The 27,980-nt window shown below is 40.2% G+C and overlaps 4 protein-coding genes across 8 annotated transcripts; 1 reads left to right on the top strand and 3 right to left on the bottom strand.

The window, feature by feature from the left end:
- Positions 1–2: 2 nt before the first annotated feature.
- Positions 3–10,131, bottom strand: josd1 (Josephin domain containing 1). The gene is made up of 5 exons (XM_005809674.2): positions 9,966–10,131; positions 7,732–8,549; positions 6,014–6,142; positions 2,238–2,432; positions 3–1,107 (listed from the first exon to the last, which is right to left on the bottom strand). The coding sequence occupies exons 2-5, from the start codon at positions 8,088–8,090 to the stop codon at positions 1,008–1,010; spliced, it is 783 nt and encodes a 260-aa protein (XP_005809731.1). The 5' UTR covers positions 8,091–8,549; positions 9,966–10,131; the 3' UTR covers positions 3–1,007.
- Positions 10,132–12,509: 2,378 nt separating this feature from the next.
- LOC111609835 (GTPase IMAP family member 4-like) lies at positions 12,510–15,945 on the bottom strand. Of its 3 annotated transcripts, none has more exons than XM_023340481.1 (8): positions 15,520–15,945; positions 15,301–15,355; positions 14,989–15,066; positions 14,401–14,451; positions 14,244–14,306; positions 14,108–14,158; positions 13,915–13,965; positions 12,510–13,316 (listed from the first exon to the last, which is right to left on the bottom strand). In XM_023340481.1, exons 2-8 carry the CDS (start codon positions 15,341–15,343, stop codon positions 12,583–12,585), a joined length of 1,071 nt encoding a protein of 356 aa, XP_023196249.1. In that variant the 5' UTR covers positions 15,344–15,355; positions 15,520–15,945; the 3' UTR covers positions 12,510–12,582. The 3 variants fall into 3 exon arrangements, with proteins under 3 accessions (XP_023196249.1, XP_023196250.1, XP_023196251.1); XM_023340482.1 differs by having other exon boundaries at positions 14,244–14,294; positions 15,520–15,943; XM_023340483.1 differs by lacking the exon at positions 13,915–13,965.
- Positions 15,946–16,072: 127 nt separating this feature from the next.
- Positions 16,073–22,753, bottom strand: xrcc6 (X-ray repair cross complementing 6). 3 transcript variants are annotated; one of them, XM_023340333.1, is made up of 13 exons: positions 22,703–22,753; positions 22,196–22,285; positions 21,296–21,408; positions 20,973–21,114; positions 20,653–20,904; positions 20,019–20,205; positions 19,173–19,359; positions 18,254–18,422; positions 17,626–17,787; positions 17,297–17,426; positions 16,807–16,907; positions 16,579–16,695; positions 16,073–16,492 (listed from the first exon to the last, which is right to left on the bottom strand). In XM_023340333.1, the coding sequence occupies exons 2-13, from the start codon at positions 22,266–22,268 to the stop codon at positions 16,293–16,295; spliced, it is 1,833 nt and encodes a 610-aa protein (XP_023196101.1). In that variant the 5' UTR covers positions 22,269–22,285; positions 22,703–22,753; the 3' UTR covers positions 16,073–16,292. The 3 variants fall into 3 exon arrangements, with proteins under 3 accessions (XP_023196101.1, XP_023196100.1, XP_023196099.1); XM_023340332.1 differs by having other exon boundaries at positions 22,686–22,744; XM_023340331.1 differs by having other exon boundaries at positions 22,196–22,725.
- Positions 22,754–23,987: 1,234 nt separating this feature from the next.
- On the top strand, positions 23,988–27,980 carry LOC102222720 (desumoylating isopeptidase 1-like). The gene is made up of 6 exons (XM_023341526.1): positions 23,988–24,365; positions 24,478–24,499; positions 24,586–24,655; positions 24,761–24,870; positions 25,770–25,892; positions 26,415–27,980. The coding sequence occupies exons 1-6, from the start codon at positions 24,275–24,277 to the stop codon at positions 26,491–26,493; spliced, it is 495 nt and encodes a 164-aa protein (XP_023197294.1). The 5' UTR covers positions 23,988–24,274; the 3' UTR covers positions 26,494–27,980.

Here is a 27,980-nt window from a genome sequence, read left to right as displayed (position 1 = left end):
AATGTTTTGCACGTAAACTTTAAATCTGAAGTCAGCATGACTCACAGCATGAAAGTTATCCTCCTGAATTAGTGGATGCATTTTGCTGCATTTGATCCGAAGAGGAAGAGAGTTTAGCATCAAACCCAAAATATATATTTCTTTACTGACGGGCGATGTTTGTGTGTAGTGCAATACGTCTTAAACAAATAACATATTTCTTTCCTTTACAGAGGCGTCTATACAGCGAGAAGAAATTCAAAAACACATGACTAGATGATCATCGATACAAGCAAGCTGGAGCAAATATCCACTAGAGGGAGTACTTGGCCTGAGTGTTGCATTGCTTTGTTGCCATAATATAAAAAGTGTTGCATTGGCAAAGATTCTACAGTAAAGGGTGAGTCGGTGCCAGAAGTGTAGGGAATTGCTGAAATACACACACAGTTGGCGATGTGGTAAACCTCTCACTCTGAGCTGGGATTCGATGAGATCGAGATGAGGGGGAATGGAAGCGAGGGTGAACTTTGGTGAGAAAGGTGGGAAAATATGGAGTAAAATAAAACATAAAAAAAAAAGAGGAGGAAAAAAATAGTAAACATAAAAATCTGCATTTTTCTTAGGTCCAAAACTCACAACTTTAGAAATTTGAGAAAATAAAAAGGGAAAGACAGAAAAAATAAGCATCAATATATATATATATATATATATCTATATATATATATTTAAAAAAAAAAAAACCTCATCGGCAGGAACAGAATAGTCTCAGTTGTGATTCTTTGATTCGCTCTGTAAAGTGTTTGCCTTCTTCATTACTTTGTGTCTCAGATCAGCTAAGTGTTCAGCAACGGCCGTGTAAACAAAACCCCCCCAAAAAAAGAAGAAGAAGAAGAAAAAAAAGAGGCGTGGTGGGGAGAAAGTACAACTGCAAGGGTGCATCGATGCAATTGGCGGCGCACAACGCTACTTCGGCTCCAGTTCGTCCTGCGACAGGCCCGTTTGGCTGATGGGATTGGCTGGTTGAACCCTCAGCCGTCGGAGCGCCACGTTTGGTGGGTCTCCACCTCTTCTGAGACAACCAGCAGGAGTTCACAGTTCTTCCCTCGCAGCTGCTGACGGAGAAACTTCCTGAGTTTGTGATGAAGAAAACAAAACAGTCAATTGTGATCATTTAAAAATAAAAATAAATGAGCATCAAGTTTTCAAGAGGCTAAGTAAAACTGAGCTGAACAGAAGTATGTTTTTGGAGAGTGTAGGGAAACATCTCAAATCTACAATTGGTGTATTGGGGCCAGAAAAGGACAGACAAGGAGGAGGGAATTTTTGCCAAAAATGTCAGACATTTTTTTTGGCAACATTTTGAGACTGCCTTCTGAAGCTGCTACCCCCGCGACCCGACCTCGGATAAGCGGAAGAAGATGGATGGATGGATGGATGGATGGAACATTTTGAGATTAATCTTAGAAATTTTCTAGACAAAACTAGCACATTTCTGAGTTTGAAAAGTTGTAAATCTGCTAGAAGAAACCGACTAATCCCACAAATTTCAGCTTTTTTTCTAGAAAATTACTGAGATCAATCTGAAGATTTCTGAGATTTTCTAGCAAATGAAACTGACATGAATATGCTTTTGAGGAATGAACTATTCATTTTGAGCAAGTGATGCTCTTTTGTCAAATCAAGTCACGTTTATTGATATAGCACATTTCAGAAACAAGGGACTTAAAAGTGTTTTATATCATAAAAACATAATACAATAACCAATTTAAAACCTACTTAATTTTTCCAGGAATGCAAGTAGGTTTTGCAGTTTGTACTAATTATTTTGAGAAACGCACCAGCTGTTGTGAAAAATGTAAATAGTGACGCCATTTGTTTATGCATCTTTGTTGCATTTCATGCGCTTCACATTAGTTAAAAGCAGTTTAATGTTGCTTCAGTAGTGAATAACTGCATGTAAGATAATGCTTTCTTACGTTTTCTGTCTACAACAGTAAAAAAATAATAATTACTGCGTTCTTCCTGCTCGTCTGAGAGAGGGACACACAGGAGAGTCCTCTTTCTTTTAGGAAAATATGTTACTTTTGTATCGCTAAATTGATGTAATCTATTAATATGCTTTGTACATTATTATTTCAAATATGAAATTATTATGGTCGCAATAATTACAATGGTTGAGCCGGATTTCTTTTTGTAGTGCGTGATCGGCGTGGCGGGATGTTGTTAAGAACACATTCTCAGAACTCCTCGCCTCTTACCTGAGCTCATCAGGACTGCCAATAGGCTGAGGGTTGCGTAGCTTAGAATCCAGGTTATAGTAGGCACCTCCCACCTCCCTGACTCCAATCCAGTGCTGGCGTTTAAGTGGCAGCCGGAGGGGCCCCCAGCGCAGATTGGACGGCACGTTCAGGATAAAGCCCTCCACGTTGGACAGCTCAATGCTGCCTACATCCCTGGGGGAAGAAAAAAAAAAAAGCAATTTAAGCAAAGAACATCATAAAACAAAATGGACAACAAACCATTTGGATGCTGTGCTGTGGTGTCTTACTTGATGAAGTCATTTTAAATTCTGTACAACAGCAATGGAGATCTTCTTGAAGTTTAAAACGTTACGACATTTCCCGTCGCAAAGATTTTACAACTTCAAAGGGTTTTTTTTTTTTTTAATGAGAACCGAGATTTTAACTCTGGCCAAAGATCATTTTTCCAGTCCAAGTCTAAGTCAGGTTTTAAGTTTCTTTCCCCAACTCAAGCCTCAAATCTTTCGCCTCGAGTCTCGTCTTTCACTCGTCTCCAAGTTGAGTCTCTGATGATTAGGATGATGTTTTCTGATTTAAAAAGTGTGCAATCTAGTCCACCTATAATGCTGCAAGTTCAAAATTCAAATCCTGTCTTTTTATCTTTAGGCGTATTTTCACAAAGGAACAAAACTGTCTTTTAATCGGTTACCATTTAACTCAACAAGCAAAAAACGTTATGACCTGCTTTAAATGACTTTGAAAACTAAAATTAATTCATGAAATCTTTATTTAATTTCCGTTAATCCTTTAATCAGCAACAGGTGGTTCCACAAAGTATCGACTCACGGGGGCTAAATACTTTTGCACACCACAAAAAATGTTTTGAATCATGTAGAATTTTCTTTCTACTTCACAATTGTGCACCACTTTGTGTTGGTCTTTCACATTAAATTCCAAATAAATATATTTATGTTTATGGCGGTAACGTGACAAAATACGGAAAATTTTCACGAGGGTGAACATTTTGTAAGCTGCTGTAAATCAATGTGCTGAGCTCAGCTGGAGCAGAGCGTTCAGTAAACATATCGATTTTTGGATTCTTCCCAATATTCAAAATCCTCTTCAAAGATTTTTAGTGGTGCTTACATCCCCTCATTTAAATCCGTCTTTTTCAACTCTGCGTAAAACTGAAAGTACAACAAATACGCAAACAAGATTTGTGCTGCATGAAAAAGTAACAGAAAGAGAGTCGCATTTATGTTGTCAATTGATTAATGGCAGTGATTATGTTAAGGTTTTAGCACAGGCTAGAAAGGCAGGAACTCATTTTCACAGAAAAAGGCAGAGGCTCCTGATGCCATTAGCAATCCTGAGAGACTGATAATGAAGAAAGCACAAATACTGATAATAAAAAAAGGCTAACTGATGGATCTCTGAAGACTCGGCTGATGAAGTCGATGTAGTTTTAGCGGAGGAAGCAGAGCCTCTGTGAAGGGCAGACCTCCTGTTTACATTTAGGATTTTAGTGAAGAATGCAGATGTTTGAGTTGGTTGAGGAGTTTCCTGTTTTCACGAGTCAAGATTAGAAACACATATGAGAAAAAAAAAACAAAACCAAACATGTGGACCCGAGTAAAAGTGTTTATGTTTTGGCTCTGTGGCCTCTGCCCAACCCCCTCATGGATCATTCTGGGAAATAAACTAAGACAACAGCGGAACATGCACTACAAATACACACAAAAAAAATTCTCAATTACAGAGTGATGCAGTTTCACCACTGGATCTAAAATAGGACTCAAACAGAGATAAGAGTTTGTGTTGGTTTAGTTTTAGACAGCGATGTCAATCCAAGAAACAATGCATTTGATGCATGTATCCACATCCTGCTGCGATGACTGAAGGTGCATTCAAAACAAACTGGAGTTACTGGAGAGAGACCAGAAGAGACCAGTGTTCATGCCACTGGTCAAGATCGTCATGTGTGGCGCAGCACATATTTATAGCTTGTGAATTTTTGGGGGCTTGACTATTTTATTATTCATGTCAATGTTTGACTTATGTTCAACAAACCAGTTAGATTTATTTGGTTTGGTGCAGCAGGATATTTATAATTCGAAGGGAAACACGCAACTGGTGTTTCGCCAACAGCTCAGAAAGTGAACCGTCAACCAACACAAGTGGCCTCTTTGGAAATTTTCCCCCGAAAATAACTATCGTAGAGTTCCAAAAGATTCATTCTGGTCGTCGTTCTAGATTATTCAGAAGTAGAATCACAAAAGGGCTGAAACGATTATTCAGATGAGTTACTGAAATAATCGCCAACCGTTTCAGTCATCGATAAATCGCATGCAGACTCAAAAAGAGCCAGTTTGTTGTAAACACAGTCAGAGCAGTAATTAATGCAAAACTGTGGGAAAAATATAAATATTTTGCATTTAAGATAAAAAAAAAAAAGATATACATTTGTCTGTTAATCTGTTCTACCCAGAACTTCTCAAGTGGGTGTTTTGGCTTCACCTGGTTCAAATTCTGTAAAAAAAAAAAAAAAATTCATCTTCACCAACTAGTTATTCCAAAAATAATCAACAGATCAGTCTTACACTGTGCTGATGGGTTAGGGTTAGGCTTGAGTTTTTCACATGCTGATTTTAAAAGTTTTTTATTTTTTAGCTACAGCTGAAATAGAATTGAATTCATTCTTTATTTGTATTTTTAATGCATTTTGTTGTAAAAAAAAAAAAAAAAAAAGGTTCTAGATTGTTGAAAAAATTCTGCAGGATGTGCCATTCTTTAAAAATGAACCATCCGAATAATTGACAAAATAATCGATTACTAAAATAATTGTTAGTAATGCTAAAAATAAAATTCCTTTTCAATGTGAGAAGCTCTCTTTATGAAACGATTAATCATTTGTGAAACAATTAATCTGAGACAGGACTTTCACTCTCTTAATGGAGAAAAATACATATTTATATATACTGTTGAAATCAATATTCAGAAGGACAAAAACATTTGTCGTGTACTGGCGCTATATAAATCAACTGAAAAGTAATTTTTTTTAGATTTACTGAGCTGACTGAGCAAAAACCAAGTGAGAAGCATAAAAATATTAACAAGAGTTATTCAATTATTTATCAATTGATATATCTGTGAATGTTTTTTCTAATTTCTGTTGCTTCTGTGGCAATTAAACTTAAGACACTGTACTTATAAATCCTATAATTTAGACTGGACAACAAGAGGCCCCTGGTGTGTTTTGCAATACTTTCCACTTAGTGCGTCTGGGTCCTAGTCCATAGAGTCTCGTGTCATCTGATCTATTCTGACCTCGTGTCATCTGATCTATTTTATATTTATAAAGATATTTTATATAAATATAAAATATCTCCTTCTGTGAGTTTTAATAATATCTGAGCCGCAGAGAAACTCGTCCCGTTCGTGTCTGAGATTAATCAGCCGATGTACCGACAGTGTTTGGTTCTTCACAGAGAGCCAGAAAGTGGCTTATCCAACATACTAGAGCCTGGAAACAAGACCTGCATATCCATTCCTCACACGACTTGTTTCAACGACAAACTCGTATGCAAACCTGGACTGTATCAGAACTAATGTCCAACTATTCCTAGAGAAACATGACATCCCTTGAAAGGTTTTGACAAACATCAGAAATGAAAGCAGAAAGTGTCTGTGACTGTTCATACCATCGTGGCTCTGTCGTCGTTTGATAAATAATTGCATATTTGGAATGTGCAGCGTTTTGTACACTTGGACTTAGATTTAAATGACTTACATACCTTCTTTTATCCCACCAGACTGCCTCAAACCCTCGGGTCTGCAATGCCGCCATGATGACGTTTACATCATAGTTCCCGTTTCCCAGCATGCTCTTTTTGTGAGGCGTCACCATAGTGCTGGGACATAGCCTGCAACGTGTTGAAAATGAGAAATCAACCACAGTCTCTCATGTTTACTTGCTAACATCGATGGTTTCTATTGGGATTTTATGCCACCAACACAAAGTTGTGCCTAACTAAGAAGACATGGCTTTCAAATTTTTACTAATTATGAGTGTGTAAAGTGTAATATGCATTTGTAATGAGCCCTTTTTTCTGAAAATACACCTTTAACATGACTTATTGAAGAGTAAAACCAAGACTCTAAACCAGCTTCATTTGGTCGTCGTGAGTCCACAGCGGCTCTTTAGGTTGTAAAGGTTGCAACGCCCTGCTCTAGATATGATATGCTCACAAGATATGTCAGATATGACAAGAGATATAAAAAAAATCCTTTGTATGAAAGCACAGTCAAATACCAGAAACATAACCAGCTGAGAACCAATGTAAGCCTTAGAACACTGTTTTAACCCAAAGAAGAAACGGTAAACCTCTGTCAAGTCTGGATACAAGCATAAAACTTTGTTTGCTCAACCCTCAGGTTGTATGTTTGTCATGTTTCCCGTTAGCCACTTAGGTTTCAGGATGACAGTCATTTTTTGAAATTTTTCTGCTTTTTAAACCAGTTATTCGCATAAAATGTTACCCATTTTCATGACTCGGATGAACTCTATGTCACATCATGTGTTTTCAACGTTGGTCATCCTAACCATAAAACTCACTAATAACAGATGATAATCAGATGCCAAAACTGAAACTGAGGTTTCTGCTGTTCCTGTAACAGCAGAAACGACAGTCCTTGACGACAGTCTTCTTGTCGTCAAGGAAGGACAAGAAGACTGGACTGACAGTCATCTTAATGGTTCTTCTTGGCTTCCGCTAATTTTTTTTTATTGTTTAGCGGTTTAGTATTAGCTTCCGTTAATGTTTTCATTTCTTTATCAGTTCAATTTATATTTTTATATTTTCATTTGTTTAGCATTAGCTTTGGCTAATACTTTTATATGTTTAGCGATAACTTCTGGTAATGTTTTTATGTCTTTAGAGGTTTAGTGTTAGTTTCTCCTTATATTTTCATATGTTTAGCAATAGCCTATATTGCTTATATTTCTATTTGTTTAGCGGTTTAGTTTAGTTTCTTCAAATATCTTTCTGTGTTTAGCAGTTTTTCCATCTCAAAAAAATTGCCCCCTTCAATTTTTCAGTGGCCAACGTTTTTGGTTTTTTCTTTCAAAATACATAGCAAGACCATGGGAACATCTGTGCCAAGTAGGGTCTTTGTATCCACATGTTAAAGATTTTGCTGAAATATTCAACGCATTCAGCTATACCTCAAAGACTTCGCAGCTCTAATTGCAGAGGCAGGGAGAGCGGGGAAGTATTGACTCAGGGGGGCTGGATGCAATTCCATCCCACACTTTCATCACCCATATTATTGTGTTGTGAGCATAATTTCTAAAATCATGTATCATTTTCCTTTCACCTCACAATTACATGGTACCTTGTGTGGGTGTACCTCATCCAACCCAGAGGAGAAAGGTAGAAAAGTTCGAGAAGTACAAATACTTTTGCAAGACAAACGTGATTCCTGGTGCATTTTAGTAACCCAGCTCTCTCACCTTTGGTAGATCTCCTGCAGGGTGTCCCGACTAAAGGCCGTCCCATCCTGGAAGACGTTGTTGAGCGCATGCAATGCGCACAGCTCCCTCCGCTGCTTCTCGTGATATATGGCCGGAGTTGTCGGAGAAGTCTGCTGGGGAGCCGGCGGGGAGAGGGAGGACGACGACGACGAGAGATCCTGCTGCAGCTGACCGTCCCTCGGATCCTTGCTCCTCCTCTCCACTGCTCCTGAAACCGCTTCCCCCCCTCCTCCGGCAGCTTTCTGCTTGCTGACCTTCCAGGGCATGCAGCCCAGCTCCTGCAGCCCGCCTCGGCCCTTCTCCTTCCACTCACTGGCTGGATGCGGAGTACTGCCCATCCCTGGACGTTCACCACCGCCGCCGCCACCACCACCGCCACGTCCTCCTCCTCCAGCTCCACCACTACTGCCCTTAGGACGCTACATTGAAGGCAGGACAGCCGTTCCCATGGCAGCCCCCTCGACCTCCGGGAAGAGAGGAGTCTGTGTTGCTATGTAGGCTCTCAGAGGAAGGTGGAAGGTAAATAAACACCACCTCTCTCAACAGGAGAGGACGTAGAAAGTGGAATTCAGGACAGAATTTAGACAGGGGTGGAAAAATAAAAAGTATGAAGAAAATGGGATCCTTCGATAAAAATCATAAATCAAGTTGTCATCCCTCTCTTGTGTGTTTCCACTTCCTCCATCCTGTGAGTGTTTGTGTGCGTTGACCGTTGTGTCCCTCCAGTCAGCAGGCGTGCTGTTTTGCAGGACTTTCCATCACCAGAAAGCTGAACACGAAGCTTCTCTGGCGTTGCTCTGGAAACAGATGTTACGACCAGTTCAGAATATTGAACGCAATTTCAAGTACTCCTCTTTATTGAGCTACAATGATTGTGATCTAATCTCTTTTTTCCGTTTTTGTCACCCTTAAAGAGGTCTGGATTAAACACATTTTTAGGGGTGCACCGATTGCAGTTTTTTGTCCGATTACCGACCGTTAAAAAGTTGATTTTTTTTTTTGTCTGAAAAGTTGCTAAGTAGAGCGACGGAGTTCTACATTACCAAAAGTGGGGTGACTCTCTCATGTCAGAGCAAAATGACATGAGAGACAGCGCAAACGTCTGAATTTCAGACGTTTGCGCAAGTAGATAAGATCGGCTTCACATGCAAGTACAAGCCGATCACAGAAAATTAAGGAAATTTGGACCGATTTATAAACGCACCCCAATAAAGTTTTTACTGTCAAAGAACCAGAAAAAGCACGACGACTTTTGAAGTTATGCTATGATTTAAAAAGGTCCAATTCTGATGATGTCATCCAGGACATAATTTTGTGGAACACTGTCTTTGCTGTTAGCATGTCATGATGGTCACAAGACCAACAGTCTTCAGTCAGAAGCCTCTTCAAATTTGTTGCGAGACGGACTGCTACTGCAGATTCTTCCTGCTCACAGCATCACTGTCCACAACCGTTCTTTGAAGATACTTGGATCATATGATTGCAACATTTCATTTGCTTTTGGGATAATGAAATATTTTTAATTGAATTTGTATCAAAGCTGTCGTTACCCCAAAGGGTCGTTGTTTTCATATAGGGCCATGTTAGCTTGGACAGCTTTTCTTCCCCATAATAAATGTCCTCCTTCTTATATTTGGCAAATATTGATATACCTTTATTGATCTGAAACATTCAGGTGAGATATAAAGCTAAAGAGAAGATATTTGTAGGGGACAAATAATTTTTTTCACAGCAGTGCACAACTGCTAAAATGTTAAAAACGAAGAAAGTGGGAACAAATTATTGTCAGCTACGAACAATGTTCTTTAAAGCTATGCCGAATACATTGAAGGTGTATGCAGATGGTTAAAATACAACAATAATAGGCTTTACTCTTCTTTTCGGCCAGCGGACCTCAAAATAGGCAGAAAGTAAACATTTCCAGCAGCTAGTTCTGAATAGAGGAAGCAAGCTGTTCGGAGAGAACTAGCTAAATGTGTCAGCAGCCAAACACAGGTCACAGCAATAAGAAAGCAAACACTCACACTAACCAAGGACAGCCGCTCTTAGGCACTAAAAACACACTCATACTGTAGTACTGAATCCATGTTGGCAGCTTTTTTTTTTTTTTTTTGCAGTTAGTCCTGTGGATGTTTTCTACGTAACTCCGTCTCTACAGCCAACACAAACACAACGCCTTCCTCTAACTTCATTATTTCACAACGAACACTTACCCGTCCGGTTCCGGCCGGTGGTGAGACAGCCGAACCTCTACAAAGCGGTCTAAAAAAAACTAACTGAGCTGGTTTTTGCTTTCCCTAAAGGCTGTCCGGTCCTTTGTCTTTAACACTTTTTTTTTTCCTGTTGTGAGGTCTGTTTCGCCGTCCGTGAAGATAACGCGCATGCGCAGAAGCGCTTTCCTGGCTGCGTCAGAAAGCGCAGGAGCAGTTCCTCCCCTGAGAATAAAACCCTTAAAATGTTCCACTTTAAGTCTGGTCCGTGAGGAGGCACACCCTGGGTTCTGTTTACGGTGATTAAAATTAAAATTATACAGGTAAGAAATGTTTTAATGCCACAGGAACAGTGGCGGATGTTCCTTTTCTGGCGCCCTGGGCGAGGCTTTTTCTGCCCCCACCATATACAACCTATCAAACCTTTGTCTGCAAATGGATAATTTACGTTTTTTTTTTTATTGGGCATCTGTTAAAAGGATATAAGCAGTTGGGTTTTTTTTTTTTTTTTACCTGTGGTGTCACCTCTTTGGCCTCTTAATATGAATCCAGATATGGGTCAGCAAGTTGTATTGATTATTTTTGAGAACTTAAAACTAGGAACCCCCTCTTCATACAGTGCTTTTTAATAACAAACTGTGCTCGGATGCAACAATAATCACTAGAAGAATTATTTAATCCAGGTTTGACCAGTGACTATATTATATATTTTTTGCTTCTCTAATTCTAATACCAAGAAAGCCCTGATTCTTTTTCTAAATAGAAAAAAAATATATTTTTATTAATCTTGTGCTTTGAAGAGTCAGTTTTTCGGTTAAAGTCTAAGAAGTCCAAATATATATACAGTAGACCTGGAGATCATAATTACATGCAGTACAGACTTAAAAGAAAAGACCAAAATAGCCCTTTAATTTGGCATAACCCTAAATTGGAAATGTGTTGTCACAGTGTTAACACAATGCACACCACAGGGGGGCGCCCCATTTCTCTTTTGTTGTCAACTAACATTTACCCTATGGGGATTAATTAAGCTATGTATTACCTTAATTGAACAAGAAAAATCCTCAGGGGCACAAATGACTTTTGTGTATGTGTGTGTTTTGTTTGTTTTCTTGTTGTGATACTCCTCCAGCCCAGATAAAAAAAAATATATCATACATCTCAAGAAAAATGTGATATTTTGTTATGATTCCATCTCGTAATATTGCTTTTGGCTTTGAGTTTCATTGTGTCAGATATCAGCTGACTTGATATAGATGTTCCTCTTATTAAAAAAGACATAAACATATATGCTTCCAAGCATGTGATTTTTGCAGCTCTAAGCTGGTAGAGTACATCTCTCCTTCAGTGGTTAATTAATGTGTTGTACATTGCCCCCATTTTAAATAAAGTCATTTATTCATGTAAAACCTATTCATTTCATTTGTTGGTGATGTGAAAGCCCTAAATCACATGTGCAGGCCATGTGCAACCCATAACTTACAAAAAGAGTCCAAATGGAATATGGGGTTGAAAATGTGACAAACCCAATGAAGCCGTTTCTGGTGTTTGCTCGAGAAAATATTGAATAATTCAGCCTGTGGACCAAGTTTGACTTCAGTTTATCTTCTCTGAATGTATTTCCCTTCTATAAATGATGAAATATGTAGGAAAGCAAAACACTGGAGCAGAGAGTGAAAATACAATCCACAGCGAAACAGGAGAAAAAAGAGACAGGTAAATTTATTATAAATGTAAATTGTATATATATTACACATTTTGACACTAGGAAAATTATCCCCAACAGAAAACATCAGAGTCCAGTTTAGACATATAACTATGAAATTTGACATTTTGAAAATAAATTTGCTTAAAACTGCAGTATGTAACTTTTGTAAAAATATATATTTTACATATTTGCTGAAACTGTCACTATGTCATGAAAGTTTGGTATGATAATACGAAAAAGAAAAAAAAAAAAGGCTCCTTTGCTTTCGCCCAGTGGCAACTAGAAACCACCAATCAGAGCCAGGACCCGCCTCCTGCCTCTGATTGGTTAGTTTTGGTTGGGAGTGGTGCATTTCTGCAGATGCCATAGCAGCTCAAGGAAACACTTTATAAAAATTACAGTACAGCTTTAAAGGAAACGCTGCAATTAATAAATGTAAAGTTTTTTGATAAAAAAAGTTTTAGCGCGATGGAAATGAAGACATTTTCCTGGCATCACTGGAGTCACATGATCAACAACCGGATGTTACCACAGGCGCAAACCACGAAGAAGACAACGACGACAGGTAGTTGGAGGATGTTTTTTAATAACTTATTGTGTGTACAAACTCATTTTCATGTGTTTATAACAGCATTTGCTATTTCATGTAAACACCGCTATTACAAATGTGTTTTTTCAACAATATCAGAATACCGACAAAGTTTTGCACACATTTTCAATGGAAACGCAGCTACTGACAAAACCGCAGGGCAAATGGAAAAAAAAATATATATATGTTTGTTTGTTATATATATATATATATATATATATATATATATATATATATATATATATATATATATATACATTTTTTTCTTTCTTTGGCCCAGGCTAACAAACACTCCAACACCTCTCACTGTGTAGTTCCCCTATCTACCTGTGGCCCAGTTGTTGAGCCAGTGCAGAGGACATGTCATCCAGCAGCTTCTCCCTCAGCTCGTCCTCCCTCTTGTACACCTCATGGACAAAATGGCCCCTGCTCTCCTTCACATCCAACACACGCTCAACCAGATCTCTGTAAGCACAGTCTTTAGACCTTCTACTTGAATACTTCCCTTTAGGTGGAATGTATGCGCTGATGTCCACAAGCTCTGGACTCTGACCACATAAATTGCAGGCCTTTTCCAGCCCCTCTAGCAGCTCCTCCACGGTGAAGCTTTGTCTGCCGCCTACATACGAGATCACCGGGATAATGTATCCCGTGACTCCCTCTCCAAACAGCTCAAGCGCTCCTCGAACGGCTCGGGTGAGGTCCTGGCCGACCGACTCGCCGGAGCCTTGAGCCTTGATTACCAGCAGAAAGGCATGCGGACCGGGAGTAGTGAGCTGGAGGCTCCTTAGGGCCTCCCTGGCGCGGCTGGCGTTCCCCATCGACGACGATAAAAAATCGGGGGTGTTGATTACTGTGATCTCTCTGCCGTCCAGTACTGTGGTCTGCTTGATGCCATTCTTCGCCACATCGCTGAATGGCCTCGTCTTGTTGCTACCTAATGCTAACAAATCGTCTGCTACGACGTATCGGTCCGCTACGTTTGGCCCCAGGAAGATCAACCTCAAATCTGACTTCCTTGAAGCTCCACTGATTTGTGGTCCATCTTCAGACGATCCTGCAGACGTGAGAAGTTTTAGTGTAAATGCTTAAACAATGTTGTTTGAAAACTCTTAAAACATTTTTTTTGTGTGAATTAAATATTTGGTTAAAAAAAGGCAGCAAATATTAAAAACCTTAGAGAAATCTTTGTAAATACTAAAGCTTTGGGTAGGTGCGGTGTCGGGGGCAGAAGGAAGAGTTCACCCAGGGTCACATTCATGCAAGAGCCACCACTGTTAGTAGATCCTATAAGTAGAGCTTTTCAGGAAATGAAAGGGCTGGAGGTGCGATTGCAAATACACTCACTGACGTAAAACATTTTCTTAAGTTTATATATTTGCAATGATGGAAGTAATTACTGTCAATCCGGTTGGAAGCGTGAATAGTATTCTGACAAAGTTTGCTATTTTGGAACGACACATTTCTGTTTTCTGTCAGTAAATTGGCAACGCGTCATCGGAAATTTAAATACTTTTTAAAAAACATTAAAGTAGATTTACTTTTCAAAGTAAATCTACTTTGTGTTCCCCCTAAATGAGGAGGATTGTCGGAGGTAAGGAGAACCCTTGGGAAATGACCACACAATTTAAAACAATAAAGAAGAGTATAATGACCTGTGATGGCTCTGATGATGGGAACCATCCACTTGAATTTGGAGGAAAATGCTGAGGTCGCATCACATTAAGACGTTAGTCTAAGTTGTAATTACAGTCTTGTGTTTCTGTTGCTGGAATAGCTGCAGGACATTTTGATTTGAATTTATGAAACACTGAAATATCACCCTACGGAAAAGGAAGAGGCGCTCACCGACTAGAAACCGCCAAACCCGAGAAACCCATTTCAACAGGTTCTTGATTCCTGAGACAAAAAGGAGAAAAGTAAAAGAGTTTTATTAAGGCTGCTTTAAATCCTCGTCACTGGATGTGAGACTGAGGATTCGTACCGCGGAAGGTTCCAACCAGGCGGCCCACCCAGCCCCAAAGAGCTGACAGACCTGAGGCAGGACCAACAAAACATTTGCCTTGTGATTTCGGTTCCGGCCAAACTTCGTGGTGAAGCGTCAAGATGTCAGGGGGGGATAAAAATTTTTTAAAACTCACCGGTTATGTAGCAGAAGAAACGGATCGGCCAACGGATCAGCGCTGGGAGAGCTGCAGGAAAAGCAAACAGCTTAAAACGTCTGGATAAAAATGACTCACACCGTCACAGAATTCCATATAATAGTCACATTAGTCCGTCGTCTTAATATATTATCAATCTTTGTATCATAAAATAGAAAATAAGGGGAATTGTGACAGTACTTAAAAGTGTTTGAAGTTTTGTCACATTTGGTGACGTTACAATCACAAACCTCAATGTGTTTTATTGGGATTTTACTGTATTTTTGTTAAATGAAATGATACATTTGATGGTAAAGGCCGTAACAGGCAAATATGCTTTAATTAAAACTTTAAACGTCTACTAAGTTTTTTGTTTTTAACCATATTTAGTATGTGTAAGGTCGTGTCGAAACCTCTTGATATGATTTAAATTTGGACATTGATCAGACCGCTACACGCACAGGCACTGTGTCCAAGCTCCATGCTTCAGTGAAAGACACATTAGCAGAACAATGCTCTGAGTATTTTATTTATTTATTTTTCTTTAAGATGAGATTGTGAATATGCGAGATCGTCGTGGCGACTGACTTTGTGAAAATCTGTACAGAAAGTAGCCCACCACAGCGAAGGCCCCCATCTGGACGTTGCTGCCTCCCATGAACCAGCCTAAAGAAAATAAAGAAGGATTATTAGCACAGCACTGCAATTTCCCACTTATTATGTAGGTGTGTGTGTGTGTGTCTTCACATGTACCACGAGTCACACAGCATTCCAAAATTAGATTGATTGCAGCATCTTTTATATGAAAGGCCTTCTGAGGTCAAATCAATTTCTACATTGTCACTTTTAACACAAATAATGGCTTCTTTTTTTTTTCTTATAAACTTTAAAGTTTCCTACCAGCAGGGGCAGCCTCTGCGTTGTTTTCACACTGACACTCCATTTCAGCATCAATCTTTATAAAAAAAACAGCACACACACACACACACACATCAGAAACCTCAAACCTTTATTTTTAAAACAATCCGGAAACGTATGGTTTCAATAAGCAAAGATCAATCGAGCACAAAGTCCATGTTTGACTTTCTGAACAGTAAAACGGATCTGAAGAGTCGTTACCTTTTGAGTGTGTGTGTGTGTGTGTGTTGGAGTAAACCTTCCTGAGGAACGTCGTCTGGTTCGGACACAGCTCACACGCGGGACGTTTTCCTCCTGCTGAGGTCAGAGACGCTCCCTCAACACGATCAGCGCTTCCGTTTTATGGACCCGGTCGGAGACGCCAGAACGCCTCCAGGTGTGTGTCTGACGGGCCTCCCTTTGGAAGGGCGCGCCTTCTTTTCCGGCAGAACTGGAAATGCTGAATGAGAACTACGACCTCTTCCAGTTTGACTGGCAGCCATTTGTATCTTACGTAGAAAACATTTCAGCAGATAAATTTATGTAAGGGTCAAATGTTTGCCCTTTCATTTACGCACAAACCTGTGCTCTGCATTGACTGATGTATGAATAAAAGGTGGATACATGTTGGGGCAGCAGATCCGGCACAGGAAGGGGGGTGAAGGATTTCTGTTGTGTCTTTGTCAGTGTTTTTTGTGGTTTATGTAAAAAATAATAAAAAGACTTTGATAAAAAAAAAAAATCTCTTTCAGTTTGAAATAATACAAAAATAAGATTCGCTTTTATGAAGAAACGTTTTAATGCAACACGTTACCAATAATAATCACTTGTTGTTTGTTTAATTAAAGGCGTGTGCCAATGATTCCGCCTGGAAAAGAAGATCTGGGATTTCCACAATACAAGTGAAGACGTTCAGCTTATTCTTCCACTTAACTTTCACTACTTCTCTAATCCGGCGCATAAAAAAACCCCTCCCTGAACGTCTGAAAACGTCCTCATGAACCCAGTCGCTCGCTCAGAGCGTCTATCAGATCCTGCTTCTTGGTCCCGGTGGTTTTGATTCCAAACTGCTTGCAGGCCTCCTTCAGCACCGGCACGGTCAGCTTTCCCAGAGTGCCGCTCTGCATGTGGGCCTTCAGCTCGTCCGCCGTCGCCCCCACTTTGGGCTTCTTCTCGGCCCCGGCTCCGGCGTCGGCTGCATGCAAACAGAAAGACACGATCAGGCTTGAAACGGCGTCTGATCTGAAGTACGGTGGCAGAAAACCGCATCCAGAGTCTGACCCGTTTTCCGTTTGGGAGCTGGTTTGCTCTCTGGGTTGTACCCGGCAGGGTAGACCAGATCCTTAAACTCATCTGCCAGAGGGCCGAGTCGCTGGTCAATCTGGTCCACTTTTGGCACTGAGGTGTGGGAAAAGAAAAGAAAAAAAAGCACATGAAGAAGAAAGGTTAGAGAGTGGAGACAGAAGTACTGAATGTGGGGTACAGAAAGTAAAGTAATCGGCTTCTTACTGATGAGATCCTCGATGTCCTCTGGGGCCATCATGTCCAGAGCCAGGGCCTCCAGGTTCCTGAAGTGCTGCTGGAGGACTGGGTTCTCGAAAGCATCACTCCTGCATGACATGGTGGAGGAAGGAAGCAGCTTACAGAGAGGATTACAATAAATAATGTGACGTCATCACATCAATACGACGGCGTGTCGAGGGCAGTGCAAACAGACCTAAATAAATAAATAAATGAAATCCCCCCCGCCAAAAGCGCAATCAATAAAAACAAATAATTATTTATTTATTATATAAATTTGAAAATTTTGAACTTCTGAAACTCAAAAAACCCAACAAAACACACTGGTGACATGATTACCAGCAGCTCCCTCCCTCTGTATACTCCAAGCTTCCGAAGAAGACTAGAGTTTGGCAAAACGTTTGCTAACAGCAAAAGTGTAAGAAATATATTTTACAACTGGGGATTTTTTCTAAAATCTGTGTCTTCGTAAACTGACCTGTATTTGAAGCGGAGCTTCTGGACGATCTCCTTCATCTTGTTAACCTGTGTTTGTGAGGCCGGCGGACATCTAGGAGGATCGAGAGTTCGCAGGTCGTCGGCATACGGCAGGTAGATGACATTGAAACCTAATGAAGGGAGCAGAGAGTAGATCTACATACATCCATCATAGAGAAAAAACAAAACAAACCTTCATATGAACACTAGCTGCAACAGAGACTCCGTTTATGACTTCAACTTCCTGATCTAGGTTTAATCTTTTGGCTTCTTGCGACGCTAAAACCAGCAAGAGTCACAGCAAACACGAGAGCCCCAACAGTTGTTTACCTGGAGGTGTGATCTGGACCTTCCCTTCGTCCACCGCTTCCATCTGAGGCACCAAGGCAACAAACCTGGGTGGGTAGTTTCGGCGGAAGACAGAGCGACACAGAGCAAACACGTTTCTCTCGATGCACTTCTTCAACAGGGCAGAGAACAGACAGGCACTTCCTGGTGCAGCGAAACAACAACAAGCACACAAAAAAAGAAAACAAAACAGTTTTAAAGGGGCAGTGTTATGTATATTCAAGACACAGTGGCATTTTAAAACACAATCAACTTCAGTTGTTATAAAAATGCAGAATTTAGTATATATGACTAATGAAACTGGAGTTTATAATTTAACGTCTTGAAATTGAGCCTCTGTCTCTTTAAGAAGCTCCTGTTCTCCTGAAACTCTGCCTACAGGAAGTCATCAAAACATGGCTCCTCTATTGAATCTTTAACATCATTTTTACCAGCGTTTCACTGAGAAGCAGCTCCTACAATGAACTCAGTTGATGAGCAGTTCCACCAGGTGTTTGCTAATTGCTGCTGGTTAGTCTGAAGGAGCCAATTCTACTCCCTTACAAGCAGCCAGAAGATAAGAAGAGCTTTTAAACTACGTAAAATATCAGAATGGTACACACAGTTCTACCTTTCACTTCGTCCTCCTCGGGGTAGATGAAGACAGAAGGTCGGATGTGATGATGCAGTTTGAGTTTTTCCATCGGCTTAAATCCGATCAGGAACAGTCCGGGGTCGTGAAACTTCTTGATGGCATCCACTTCATCCTTCTCCATCACTATTTGTTTCCTACCGTACACCTACAACACACACAAGTTAGTATTTTTACCCGTATTAGGACTCTGTATTTACTTCCATTTATGCCTTGCCCGGACATTTACCCTAACCATTAACCAAAACTTAACTCACGCCATACCTCTAAACCTGTGTCTCTCAAACTGAGGTCAACTGACGCCACCTAGTGGTCCGTCACTTGCCTTGATGTGAGCTCAAAGTGTGAAGCGTGCATTTAGCTTACCAAAGGATTGTGTAAAAGTGGTTTAAAAGAAGATGAAGATACCGACGAGAAGAAAACATGGAAAGGAACTGATGTCTGCAGGAACGTTTCTCAGTTTCTTAGGGTGAGTTGTAGAACTTTTGTTTTTAGAACACAATTAAAGACACATAGCACGCCACTATGCCACCTGAGCTGAGTTCGATACAAAGGTGACTAAGCAGTGAGCAGCGCCACGCCCCACGCTGACTAACTGCATCTTTACCCCTAAAATAAGATAATTATTTATATCGGGTTTTCTTCGGGCTGAAACTAAATTTTACTTTTTGCCATAGCTTTGTTTCTTTTATTATTATTCTAAATTACAAATAGCTCGAAAATGTTACTAATGCACACAACATGTGAAGCAAAGAACAACGTATTTTTTTGGTACCAGGCTTTGGTCCCCCATAGGGCCCATCAGGCTTCAGAAATGGTCCTAAGCATTACAGCTAAACAATGCTAATAATTTCAATTTAAAAAAGTTCATTTATATTTAAACCCAGCTGCCGTGTACCTGGGCCTTCTTTATCTCGCTGGGCAGCAGCAGGCTGCCGGTCTGAGTGTGGAAGATGCGGGTTTTGCTGCGCACCGGTTCGTTGGTTTCCCGGTACAGTCTGACGGAGGCGGGTTTCCGAGCCGTCACCGCGGTTGCGTACACGCCCACCGCTACGTTTAGACCCTCACCGAGAGTCAAGCTTAACCTGAACACGACACAGCACAGGGACGGGCAGGGGGTGAACACACAGCTTAACAGCACGAAGCACAAGGCCAATAAACAAGAGGAGAAATGGACTTTGACTAGGTTGAATGGAAATATTTGTTTTGTCGTATTGGGAAATTCTGGCTTTGTGATACGATTTGATTCCATGCAGTTAAAACCGGATGTTTACATACCAAAATTTATTTTACCAATCGATTAAAAGAAGCAAATAAATAATTCAATTTATTTTTTAAATAAGAAAAACATTTTATTGCTTAAAAAAAAAAAAGACCAAAAAACCCCCAAAAACTTCCAACTTCTAATCAACATGTTAAAAGCTCAGGCCTTTCTGCTCGACTTATCAATACAATGTATTGACCTGTTGATTATTTTTCGGATTAATCAGTTAATAATTGGACAGCAAATGGTGTTAAATAAATGTCTTTGTGTTTGTTTGTTTTTTATACATATGTCAACAGGTAAATACAAAAAGTTTGTCTTTTGTTGTTTTTTTTTACAGTGTCTGTAAATATCTGGTTCGAACTGCAGATTATGAACTTCTGACTAATACAACATAGTAGCCAGTCTGCTACTATTTGATCTAGTACAAGTAAATGGCAAAATGGAAACAGAAAAAAACGTTGTTTTTTTTCCTGTTACCTGGCCAAGGCTCTCTTTTTGGTCTCTCTGGCCCGGACCCGTTTCTGAAGGTCCTCCAGTTTGTCGCACGGCTCCAGCTGCAGGCCGAGCTCGCCGTCGTCGTCGGGCGGGCTCACGATGTCCCGGAAGAAGAGCGACACGTCGAAGCCGCCCGGTTTTGTCAGGTGCATTAAATCGATAAGGACACCTGAGGACACCCGGAGGAGTCGGGACAGATCAGACACAGGTTGATCAAACAAGAAGCTGAAAACCGTTTGCGTGTCGGACGCTGCTGCGAAGTTAGAAAACTGCTTTGATTTACAAGCTGCATGTGCTTATGTGGGTTTTCCTAACATATTTAGACACCTAGATGCTATAAATTTGAATCTACCATGAATTCTACCAGGGGATCGTCGGAGGGACCTGCAATGTGACAGTAAGTCAAAATACACGTGAAAATTCAAGTTGATTTGGGATTTATACCTGTAAGTAAACCAATTTCTGTCAGAAGAGGAACATAAAATAAAAGTTAGGCATCGATTTGATGGACATGTGATTATTTCCTTTAAAGGAAGCAGGTGACCTAATGTACATTCTTGACAGAAGACATTTTTTTTAACCACATAAACAGAGGCAGCTTTTTCTCCAAACTGACCCGTCTCCTTCAGGTCGCTGGCTTTAGTGCGGGCCTGTCGGTCCCTGGCGCCGTCGCCCCCGTGTGGATCATCCCTGCAGGTGAAGATCATGAGGCGTTTGTGCGAGAGGCGCAGCTTGATGTCGCTGTAGAGGTTGGCGCAGCACCACAGGGCGTCGCCCAGAGACGTCTCCCCGCTCCCCAGGGCCTCCGCTGCGAGCTGCGCGCCTTTCTCGCCCCGCAGAGCATCCGCGTCCTGGACCCGCTTCGCACCTGAAGGGGCAAAGGTTTTCACTCTCCGCGCCGTGACTTTCCCCTTTCGTCGCGGCGCGGCCTCTGACCTGGTTCGTCGAGGTCGTGGTACACGTAAACGTGTTTGAACGAGTTCCTGGGGTTCTTGCTCTGCTCTGTGCCGTAGAACACCAGGGCCACCAGGTCCCGGTGGCTGCTGATGATCTTGCTGGTGTACACACTCCGCACGACCTGCGAGCAACACGAGATGCGGGTGAATTCATCCCAGCAACGTGAAGATTTAAAAAGATTTCAAGAATGTTTCACTGAAAACACATAAAGATGAGAGGTTTTGTTTTGGTTGTTTTAATGGAATACAGAAGTAAGAGAATGTCAACAGGATTAAACAAAAAACAACAACTGAACTTCTTACCTGCATGGTCATGTCAAAGTTAGAGGGTTGTCCATCTTCGCCTTTGATGAACATTTCCTTGGAGGCGTCGACCAAGAAGACCAGGCTGTCTCTGCCCGAGACTTTGTAATCTCCTGTCAAAGACAGAGACACTTGCTTTGGTTCACAATGTTTTACCTTCAACTTTTCTGAACTCCAGGATGCTGTCATTCTAAAATAAACACCTTAAAAAGAGGAACTTCATAACAAAGCTAAACGCTAGATTGATTAGTGGCTTTTTGTGATGTTGTGATGACACCATGACCTTGTGATTGTGGAAACTTATTTTCCACAGAGGGATTGAAGGAAATATGGAAAGTGCGTGCCTGCATGAAAGACTGCACTTTAAGTTAGAGCTAGATGTTGGGGGATGTCAAATATGCTACCGTATGGCACAGCACACATATGACCAGTCTGGAGGTATATAAAAGAATAACCGTTTGTCACAAGCAAGGTGTACAGAATATCATCTCTCTAAAACTAAATATGGACTACAGCAGCAGAAGAGAACACTGGGTGTCTCTCCGTCAGCTAAAGAGATGAAATTCACAACAACTTACCAATATTTGAGAATAACAAAATTGGAATAATGTCTGGTCTATTGAGTCTCGACTTCAGCTGCAACATTCAAATCAGAATTTGACGTAAGTGATGGTGTAATGGTGCAGTACCCAGATACCTTAGGAATTATTGCAGAACTTTATGACCTTAATATTGACCCATTTTCTGACGACCATTTCCACCATATTGCCGTATGTCAATCTGGTTGTTTTTGTTTTGTTTTTTATCAAGCCGATGAGTTCACTGTACTCAGGTATGGACCCGGACATATCATGGTGATGGCAGGCAGCTGGTTCAGACATGGACGTGACCCGGATTTACCTCCAGACAGCTCCGCTTCCTCTTGCTCTTGCTCCTCGTCCTCATTCTGGTAGTAAGCGTTCCACTCCGCCATCTGGCCGGTTTTCAGCTCTGCACCGGGATGCAGTCATTTCAACAAGACGCCTTGGACTTTATGCCTCCATGCTTCGTACGTAAGCAACGTCGCTTACGCAGAAACTTCGTATTCACAAATCCATTCCAATGCGTCAACTGTTGTGCAGCAAACTGTTAAGCGAAGCTCTCAAATACGCACGTTGAAACTACACGCAAGTTAGAAATCGGCTAAGATTTACTTAGCGCCATTATTACCACTAAAATAAAACCAACGTAAGTCTAACAATAACGCTAGCTAGCTAGCTTAACGTAACCACTCTATGTTAATAAACTGATAACTTCCTACTGCTTTAATGACGCTTCCGTCTCCCTAGTGATGCGTATAAACTAAAATAAACACAAGAATAAGAGATACTCAGTGGTACTCATCACTTACCGCGCTCCACAACTTACCAGTCCAGGCCAGTTTCAATTCAATGGGAGCTCAGGTACGTGAACGCGCCAGTATGGAAGCGGGGTGGTGCCAAAACATCTTCTTGGATTTTTTTTTTTTTTTTTTGGCGGGTGGCTATGATGTATTAGAAATGTAATAAATACTTTCTTTATCTTTTTATGTTTTACCAATGCCACATTCATCCTTAATGTTTCTTTAATTCTTGTTTTAAATTGCTATGTTGTTCACATTAAATTTCATGTTTTACTGTCTCCATGTCCATACCACATTTTCCTATTGAATGATTACCCTCCATGTTGGCTACAACCTTACATGTTGTAGCTGTAACTTGGTCATCGCTGCTTGTTCTTTTCAATTTCCTTCAATTGTTTCTATCCTCCCTACTTTCTGCTGTCTTCGTAGCAGAAAGTAGGGAGAAACAAATGTTAATCTAAAGATCAAACAAATGTTGATCTTTGGTTCCCTCCTCCCAAAGCCGCTGTCATCCAGATTTAACTCGGTACTTGATAATAAATTTAATTTCAGATTTACTAAAGGCAATTTCCATCATTCTAACTTCTTCCAAAGACAATTTATCTAGATGATCTGCTCATCATTCCCCTCAATGCCTTTATTAGCTAAATGATCAGATGTTCTTTACTTTATAAAGAACATCTTTACTTTACTTTACTTTATAAAGAACATCTGAATTCAGGAATAACTTAAGCAAATGCTGTTTTAGCTGAATCTAAATCCTTTGAGCTATATAATATAACAAGACAGGATGTACATAAACTCTTAATTCTGTTACTTAGTAAATCTACCCTGTTACAATCTTTATTTATGGTATCTTTATGGATATCTAAAATCTGCACTCACATTGGGAAGCAAACAAAGAGGAGATGCCAACTTGTCCTCTTGGGTTTTTCCTTTTAATTTCAAACGTTAGCACATTTTCTTGCACATTGTTTTTTGGTACAATATTTTTATGTAAATTACAGATTAGTAAATAAAGTAGTAATTAGTATTAGTATATAGGGGTATTAATAACTGACATGTTCTAGTTCACATGTAGCTTTTTTACACGTAAAAAATAAATCTTTATGTTAAAATATTTGTACATATACAGTACACAGGGTCAGACTGAAATCATTGTCATCAGGGCTGGTCCAGGGTTAAATGGGGCTGGAGGGTATCATGTTTTGGCACTGTCAGCCTTCCATTCACGTTAAAGAAGACTCGGTTCTCATTGGCATCTCTGCTGAGGAGTCAATATATTGACCAATCACAATGAAGGGGGCGGAGTTTATCGTACAGAATGCGGAGGCACTTTTTGACAGTCATGTTATGATTACATTAAGACAGTGACACAGCTCTAACTGTCTTCGCCCATCAACCTCAGGCTGGACTTGACTGAATTTTCCTTTTTTTTTCTTTTTTCAAAGATAAGTCTTTACCTCGTCGTTATTTCTATAACACTGTTTCCACTTTTTGTTTTCTGTTGCTAGCTAGCTAGCCGTAGTTCAACTTTTGTCGAGTCAGTCAGGCAACTTCGCCGTTGGTTTCCGTTGGAAAAGACTCCTTGTCCCACCATGGCCCAAAACAACCCTTCATTCCCGGTGCAACTGTACGTTTACGACATGTCCAGGGGAATGGCTCGCCAGCTGAGTTCTGTTTTCCTAGGTACGTTTGTGACTTTCTTCCTCGTTCTGAAATACGCTGAAAGCTATCGAGAATGAGCCTAAAGCTATAACCTTATATATTGCTGACATACTGTATGTGTTCATCTTCACAGGAAGACAGGTAGACGGCATATGGTGAGTATATTTCTTGAATGACAGCTTGTTATCCAGCTTTTATTTTGGTAACAAGACGTTTTTTTTTTGCCTCTTCTCCCCCCCAGGCACACAGGTGTTGTTGTCCACGGAAAAGAGTTTTTCTTTGGTGGAGGAGGAATCGCCCACTGCCCACCTGTAAGAATCATCTCCATATTTTCAGTAGTGGTTCGAGCAACTTGTGTTCGTTTCCCAGCACGGCGTCCACTAAACGTTTGAAATGTGTTTTCTCTTTTCTCCCAGTGTGGCACCGTACTGGGCCGGCCGAACAAAGTAGTGGATTTGGGTTACACCGAGGTGAATGAAGATTTGTTTTTGGAGTATCTGGACTCGCTGGCTGAGTCAGAGTACAGGTAAAGACGTAGCGGCAGACATTTAAGTACACAGTGGACCTCAATCTGGTTGAAATAGGAAAACGACATAGAAAAAACCCGTGATAACCTGATTGGCCGCCCTTTAATCCATCTTGTTGAAGCAGCTTTCTTAGTTTACATCTGCCAGACTGTTCACAAATCTTCTCATTTGAATCTGTTAGCCAAAGCCACAAATTTCAGAGGTATCAGTCAGGAGAAGGGTACAAAATGACTCCATGGCATTATCTGCATTATCACACCATGGCAGAGTGAAGGCAGAAGAAAATAGGGGACAAAAGAAATAATTTCTCCAACCTTGATGAAAAGACGAGACTGAATGTGATAAAGCGGCTAAACGCTGCGTTGAAGAAGCTGCAGGAATAATAATAATCTGCTGGATTCTCCATTAATCTGGACTTAATAAGGGTTGCATATTTCCTTCCTCTCAAAGAAAACATCCAGACTTACCTGAAATCTCATGAAACCTCGCGCGAGAATGTATTTTTGATCTGAAGTGACGAAGCCGGACGTTTTAGGCCAAGATTCCAAATGCTGCGTTTTTCACAAAACAACCCCGCCAGTCACCAAAGGGAACCCGGTGGGACATCATCGTGCTCTGGGCTTTCATGAGCCTAGGGGTGCACCAATTGCAGTTTCTTGGCCGATTATCAATCTTTACAGAAACTCTACCGTGTAACATATTTATTAAGAGACGTGTATTCTAATAGGACGCCACTGTTTTGGACAAGTAAGTAATTTTACTGGATGACTTTTAGTAAAGCTGTTCTGAAAAATATTTTTTGTGTTAATTTATTAATTAAATGATTCATTTTTACTTCTCGTTACAATTTCCCCAAAATACGAAACTCGTTTCTCCTCTTCATTCTCCCGCTGCGAAGAGGTGACAAGTACAACCTGTTTGAGCACAACTGCAACACCTTCAGCAACGACGTGGCTCAGTTCCTCACCGGCAAAACGATCCCGTCGTACATCACAGACCTTCCATCTGAAATACTCTCCACGTAAGTTTTCACCTCCACCTCTCTGGGTAAACCTTGTCTAATTTTGTCAGAGATTGCTGTCGCAACTTAGCATTCCTTGCCGTTGGCGAGCGTCTGTGAACGTTAAGCTTTTGAATCTTGTCACAGATGCTGAATCAGATTTGGGTTTGGACTTTGGGCCGTTCTATCACATGAACACACTGTGATATAAAGAGCAAAATGAAAGTAGGCGATTAAAGTAGTGAAGTGGTGATTTCCTCATCTCAAACAATGTGCTGAAGCAAAAGCCAACAACAGTGGAACTTCTGGTCCTTCTTTTAACAAACTTTTAACTTTAAACGGATTGTTCTACCCGAGCTGTGCGTCTCTTTACCTCCTCCAGAGCTATCGTGGACTTATTGTCCCAGAAAATCCCAGTAAAATACATTAAAGTTTGCATTTTGTGAAATGAAAAAAATCAAGAGGCACTGTATATTTCTCTAAGCGAATGATTTGTTGATACGTTTTGACTTCAGTGTCCCTCTCCCTGCGTTCATTTTGCAGTCCGTTTGGCCAGGACCTCCGCCCGCTCTTGGACTCATTGGCCATAAATCCAGGAGGAAACATCACTGGACAGCGATAAATAAAGCCATGCATACAGAAGAATGCACTTGGTAACCTTTGTGCCAGCAACCTCTGCTACCAGTCACATTTACAGCTAAGCTGCCATCATTGGGGCCCTTTACTCTTACGTTTTTTAAAAATCACCATCAAGGTTGGTTTCTGCATGTAAATGCATTGCAAGGAATACCAGCAAACTAAGCTTGTGGACAAAAAAAATAATCACTCTAAGTTAGCTTTTGTTCATAAACTTACTTCCACTTGCTCAGCCAAAAATCTGTTTTCTGCTGTAGAATAGTTTTGAAATCGTCCCATTAAAGATGAGACTTGTCGAGCATTTCCTTAAGGTGCTTTGTTAGATAGAGGTTTTAACATCAAAAACTATTAACGGTGCGACGATTTTATAAAACAAATTCTTGCCATGTACTGAACTTAATCTGTAAACGGGATTTATCTTTCAAGTACAGTACAAAGCTTCTGTTCTTACTAAATGTTGGTCTTTTTCTGTCCGTCTCTAAATGGGTGACAGCTGACAACTGTCTGCAACATAGATGTCTAGCTAAAATAAAATGTTAAAAAAACCTAGCTAGCATAGCTACACAACTATGTAGCTGATGTCATCTAGCTACATAGCTAGCTAGATACGTAGCTTAAACACATTGCGAAGAAACATTTTTAAAAAATCTACTTTATCTAAAGGTTTCCCTTTAGAGTTTATGGGGACAGTTTGTTTTTTTAGCTGCTGATAAGTATAAATTAAAAATCTATGAAGCTCTGTACTTATTTTATTTAAATTTTATTAATAAAAAGCTCAAATGCAAGGTTTGCGCTCACTGGGGAAAATAGCTTAGTCAAAACTGTTCTGTTGGCTTTTTATGACGTTGTCTAGGAAACCCGTTTTTACCAATTTTAAGGTATCTTTAAAATGTATTTAAAAAGCACTTTAAAAAAACAAACCTATTTGAACCTCATGTCATTTAGTAACATCGTTTTTGTTTTTTCTGAAAACTCCTGGACCAATCAGCTACATACCTCTGATTTGCTACATTTGGATTTTTATTACTGGCACAGACTGTTTTTATGCACTAAGTACCAGAAGTAGGTGTTTGTACAAAGAGGCCTTATCAATGGTGTTGAGACATCAAGTTCATCTGAAGTAGTTTTTTCCTTTGGACTCTTGTTTAGATCCTAATCATTAGATTTAAATTTTCGATTATGACTATAAATTGTGTGCAGGTCACTGTAAATGAAAAAAAAAAAAAAGATTAAAGATTAAGTATACAATACCTACAGAAGGATGTAAGGGCAAAGAAAAAAAAAAACTGGCTTTAATTTACATGTTTTACCTTATTTAAATGTCGTTATTAATCCCAATTTTAAGTGTGAAGTTGTGTAAGTGAAACATATTAGTCTAAAATGATCCTAAGTTCCTCTCTCACAATATGGGTTTTGTTAAATGTTTGAAAATGAAGCTCTGATTCTGAACTATTAAAGTCTCTGCTAAAAGCT

The sequence above is a fragment of the Xiphophorus maculatus genome, chromosome 10 (assembly GCF_002775205.1).
Source record: "Xiphophorus maculatus strain JP 163 A chromosome 10, X_maculatus-5.0-male, whole genome shotgun sequence".
NCBI classification, from domain to species: Eukaryota; Metazoa; Chordata; class Actinopteri; order Cyprinodontiformes; family Poeciliidae; genus Xiphophorus; species Xiphophorus maculatus.
This window is presented reverse-complemented; position numbering and strand designations above follow the sequence as displayed.

What these genes read in the sequence shown, in the direction of transcription:
- josd1 (XM_005809674.2), bottom strand. Translation starts at nt 8,090, where the DNA reads ATGGGCAGTACTCCGCATCCAGCCAGTGAGTGGAAGGAGAAGGGCCGA. An exon ending in GTCTGGTGGGATAAAAGAAG is followed by an intron (nt 2,433 to 6,013) that starts GTATGTAAGTCA and finishes TTCTTCCCCCAG; the next exon opens with GGATGTAGGCAGCATTGAGC. An exon ending in GGCAGTCCTGATGAGCTCAG is followed by an intron (nt 1,108 to 2,237) that starts GTAAGAGGCGAG and finishes TCACAAACTCAG; the next exon opens with GAAGTTTCTCCGTCAGCAGC.
- LOC111609835 (XM_023340481.1), bottom strand. Translation starts at nt 15,343, where the DNA reads ATGGAGTGTCAGTGTGAAAACAACGCAGAGGCTGCCCCTGCTG. An exon ending in TTTCTTCTGCTACATAACCG is followed by an intron (nt 14,307 to 14,400) that starts GTGAGTTTTAAA and finishes AATGTTTTGTTG; the next exon opens with GTCCTGCCTCAGGTCTGTCA. An exon ending in GGTTTGGCGGTTTCTAGTCG is followed by an intron (nt 13,966 to 14,107) that starts GTGAGCGCCTCT and finishes ATGCGACCTCAG; the next exon opens with CATTTTCCTCCAAATTCAAG.
- xrcc6 (XM_023340333.1), bottom strand. Translation starts at nt 22,268, where the DNA reads ATGGCGGAGTGGAACGCTTACTACCAGAATGAGGACGAGGAGCAAGAG. An exon ending in ACTTTGACATGACCATGCAG is followed by an intron (nt 21,115 to 21,295) that starts GTAAGAAGTTCA and finishes TGTTGCTCGCAG; the next exon opens with GTCGTGCGGAGTGTGTACAC. An exon ending in AAAAAGAGAGCCTTGGCCAG is followed by an intron (nt 19,360 to 20,018) that starts GTAACAGGAAAA and finishes TGTCGTGTTCAG; the next exon opens with GTTAAGCTTGACTCTCGGTG.
- LOC102222720 (XM_023341526.1), top strand. Translation starts at nt 24,275, where the DNA reads ATGGCCCAAAACAACCCTTCATTCCCGGTGCAACTGTACGTTTACGAC. An exon ending in GAATCGCCCACTGCCCACCT is followed by an intron (nt 24,656 to 24,760) that starts GTAAGAATCATC and finishes CTTTTCTCCCAG; the next exon opens with TGTGGCACCGTACTGGGCCG. An exon ending in CCATCTGAAATACTCTCCAC is followed by an intron (nt 25,893 to 26,414) that starts GTAAGTTTTCAC and finishes TTCATTTTGCAG; the next exon opens with TCCGTTTGGCCAGGACCTCC.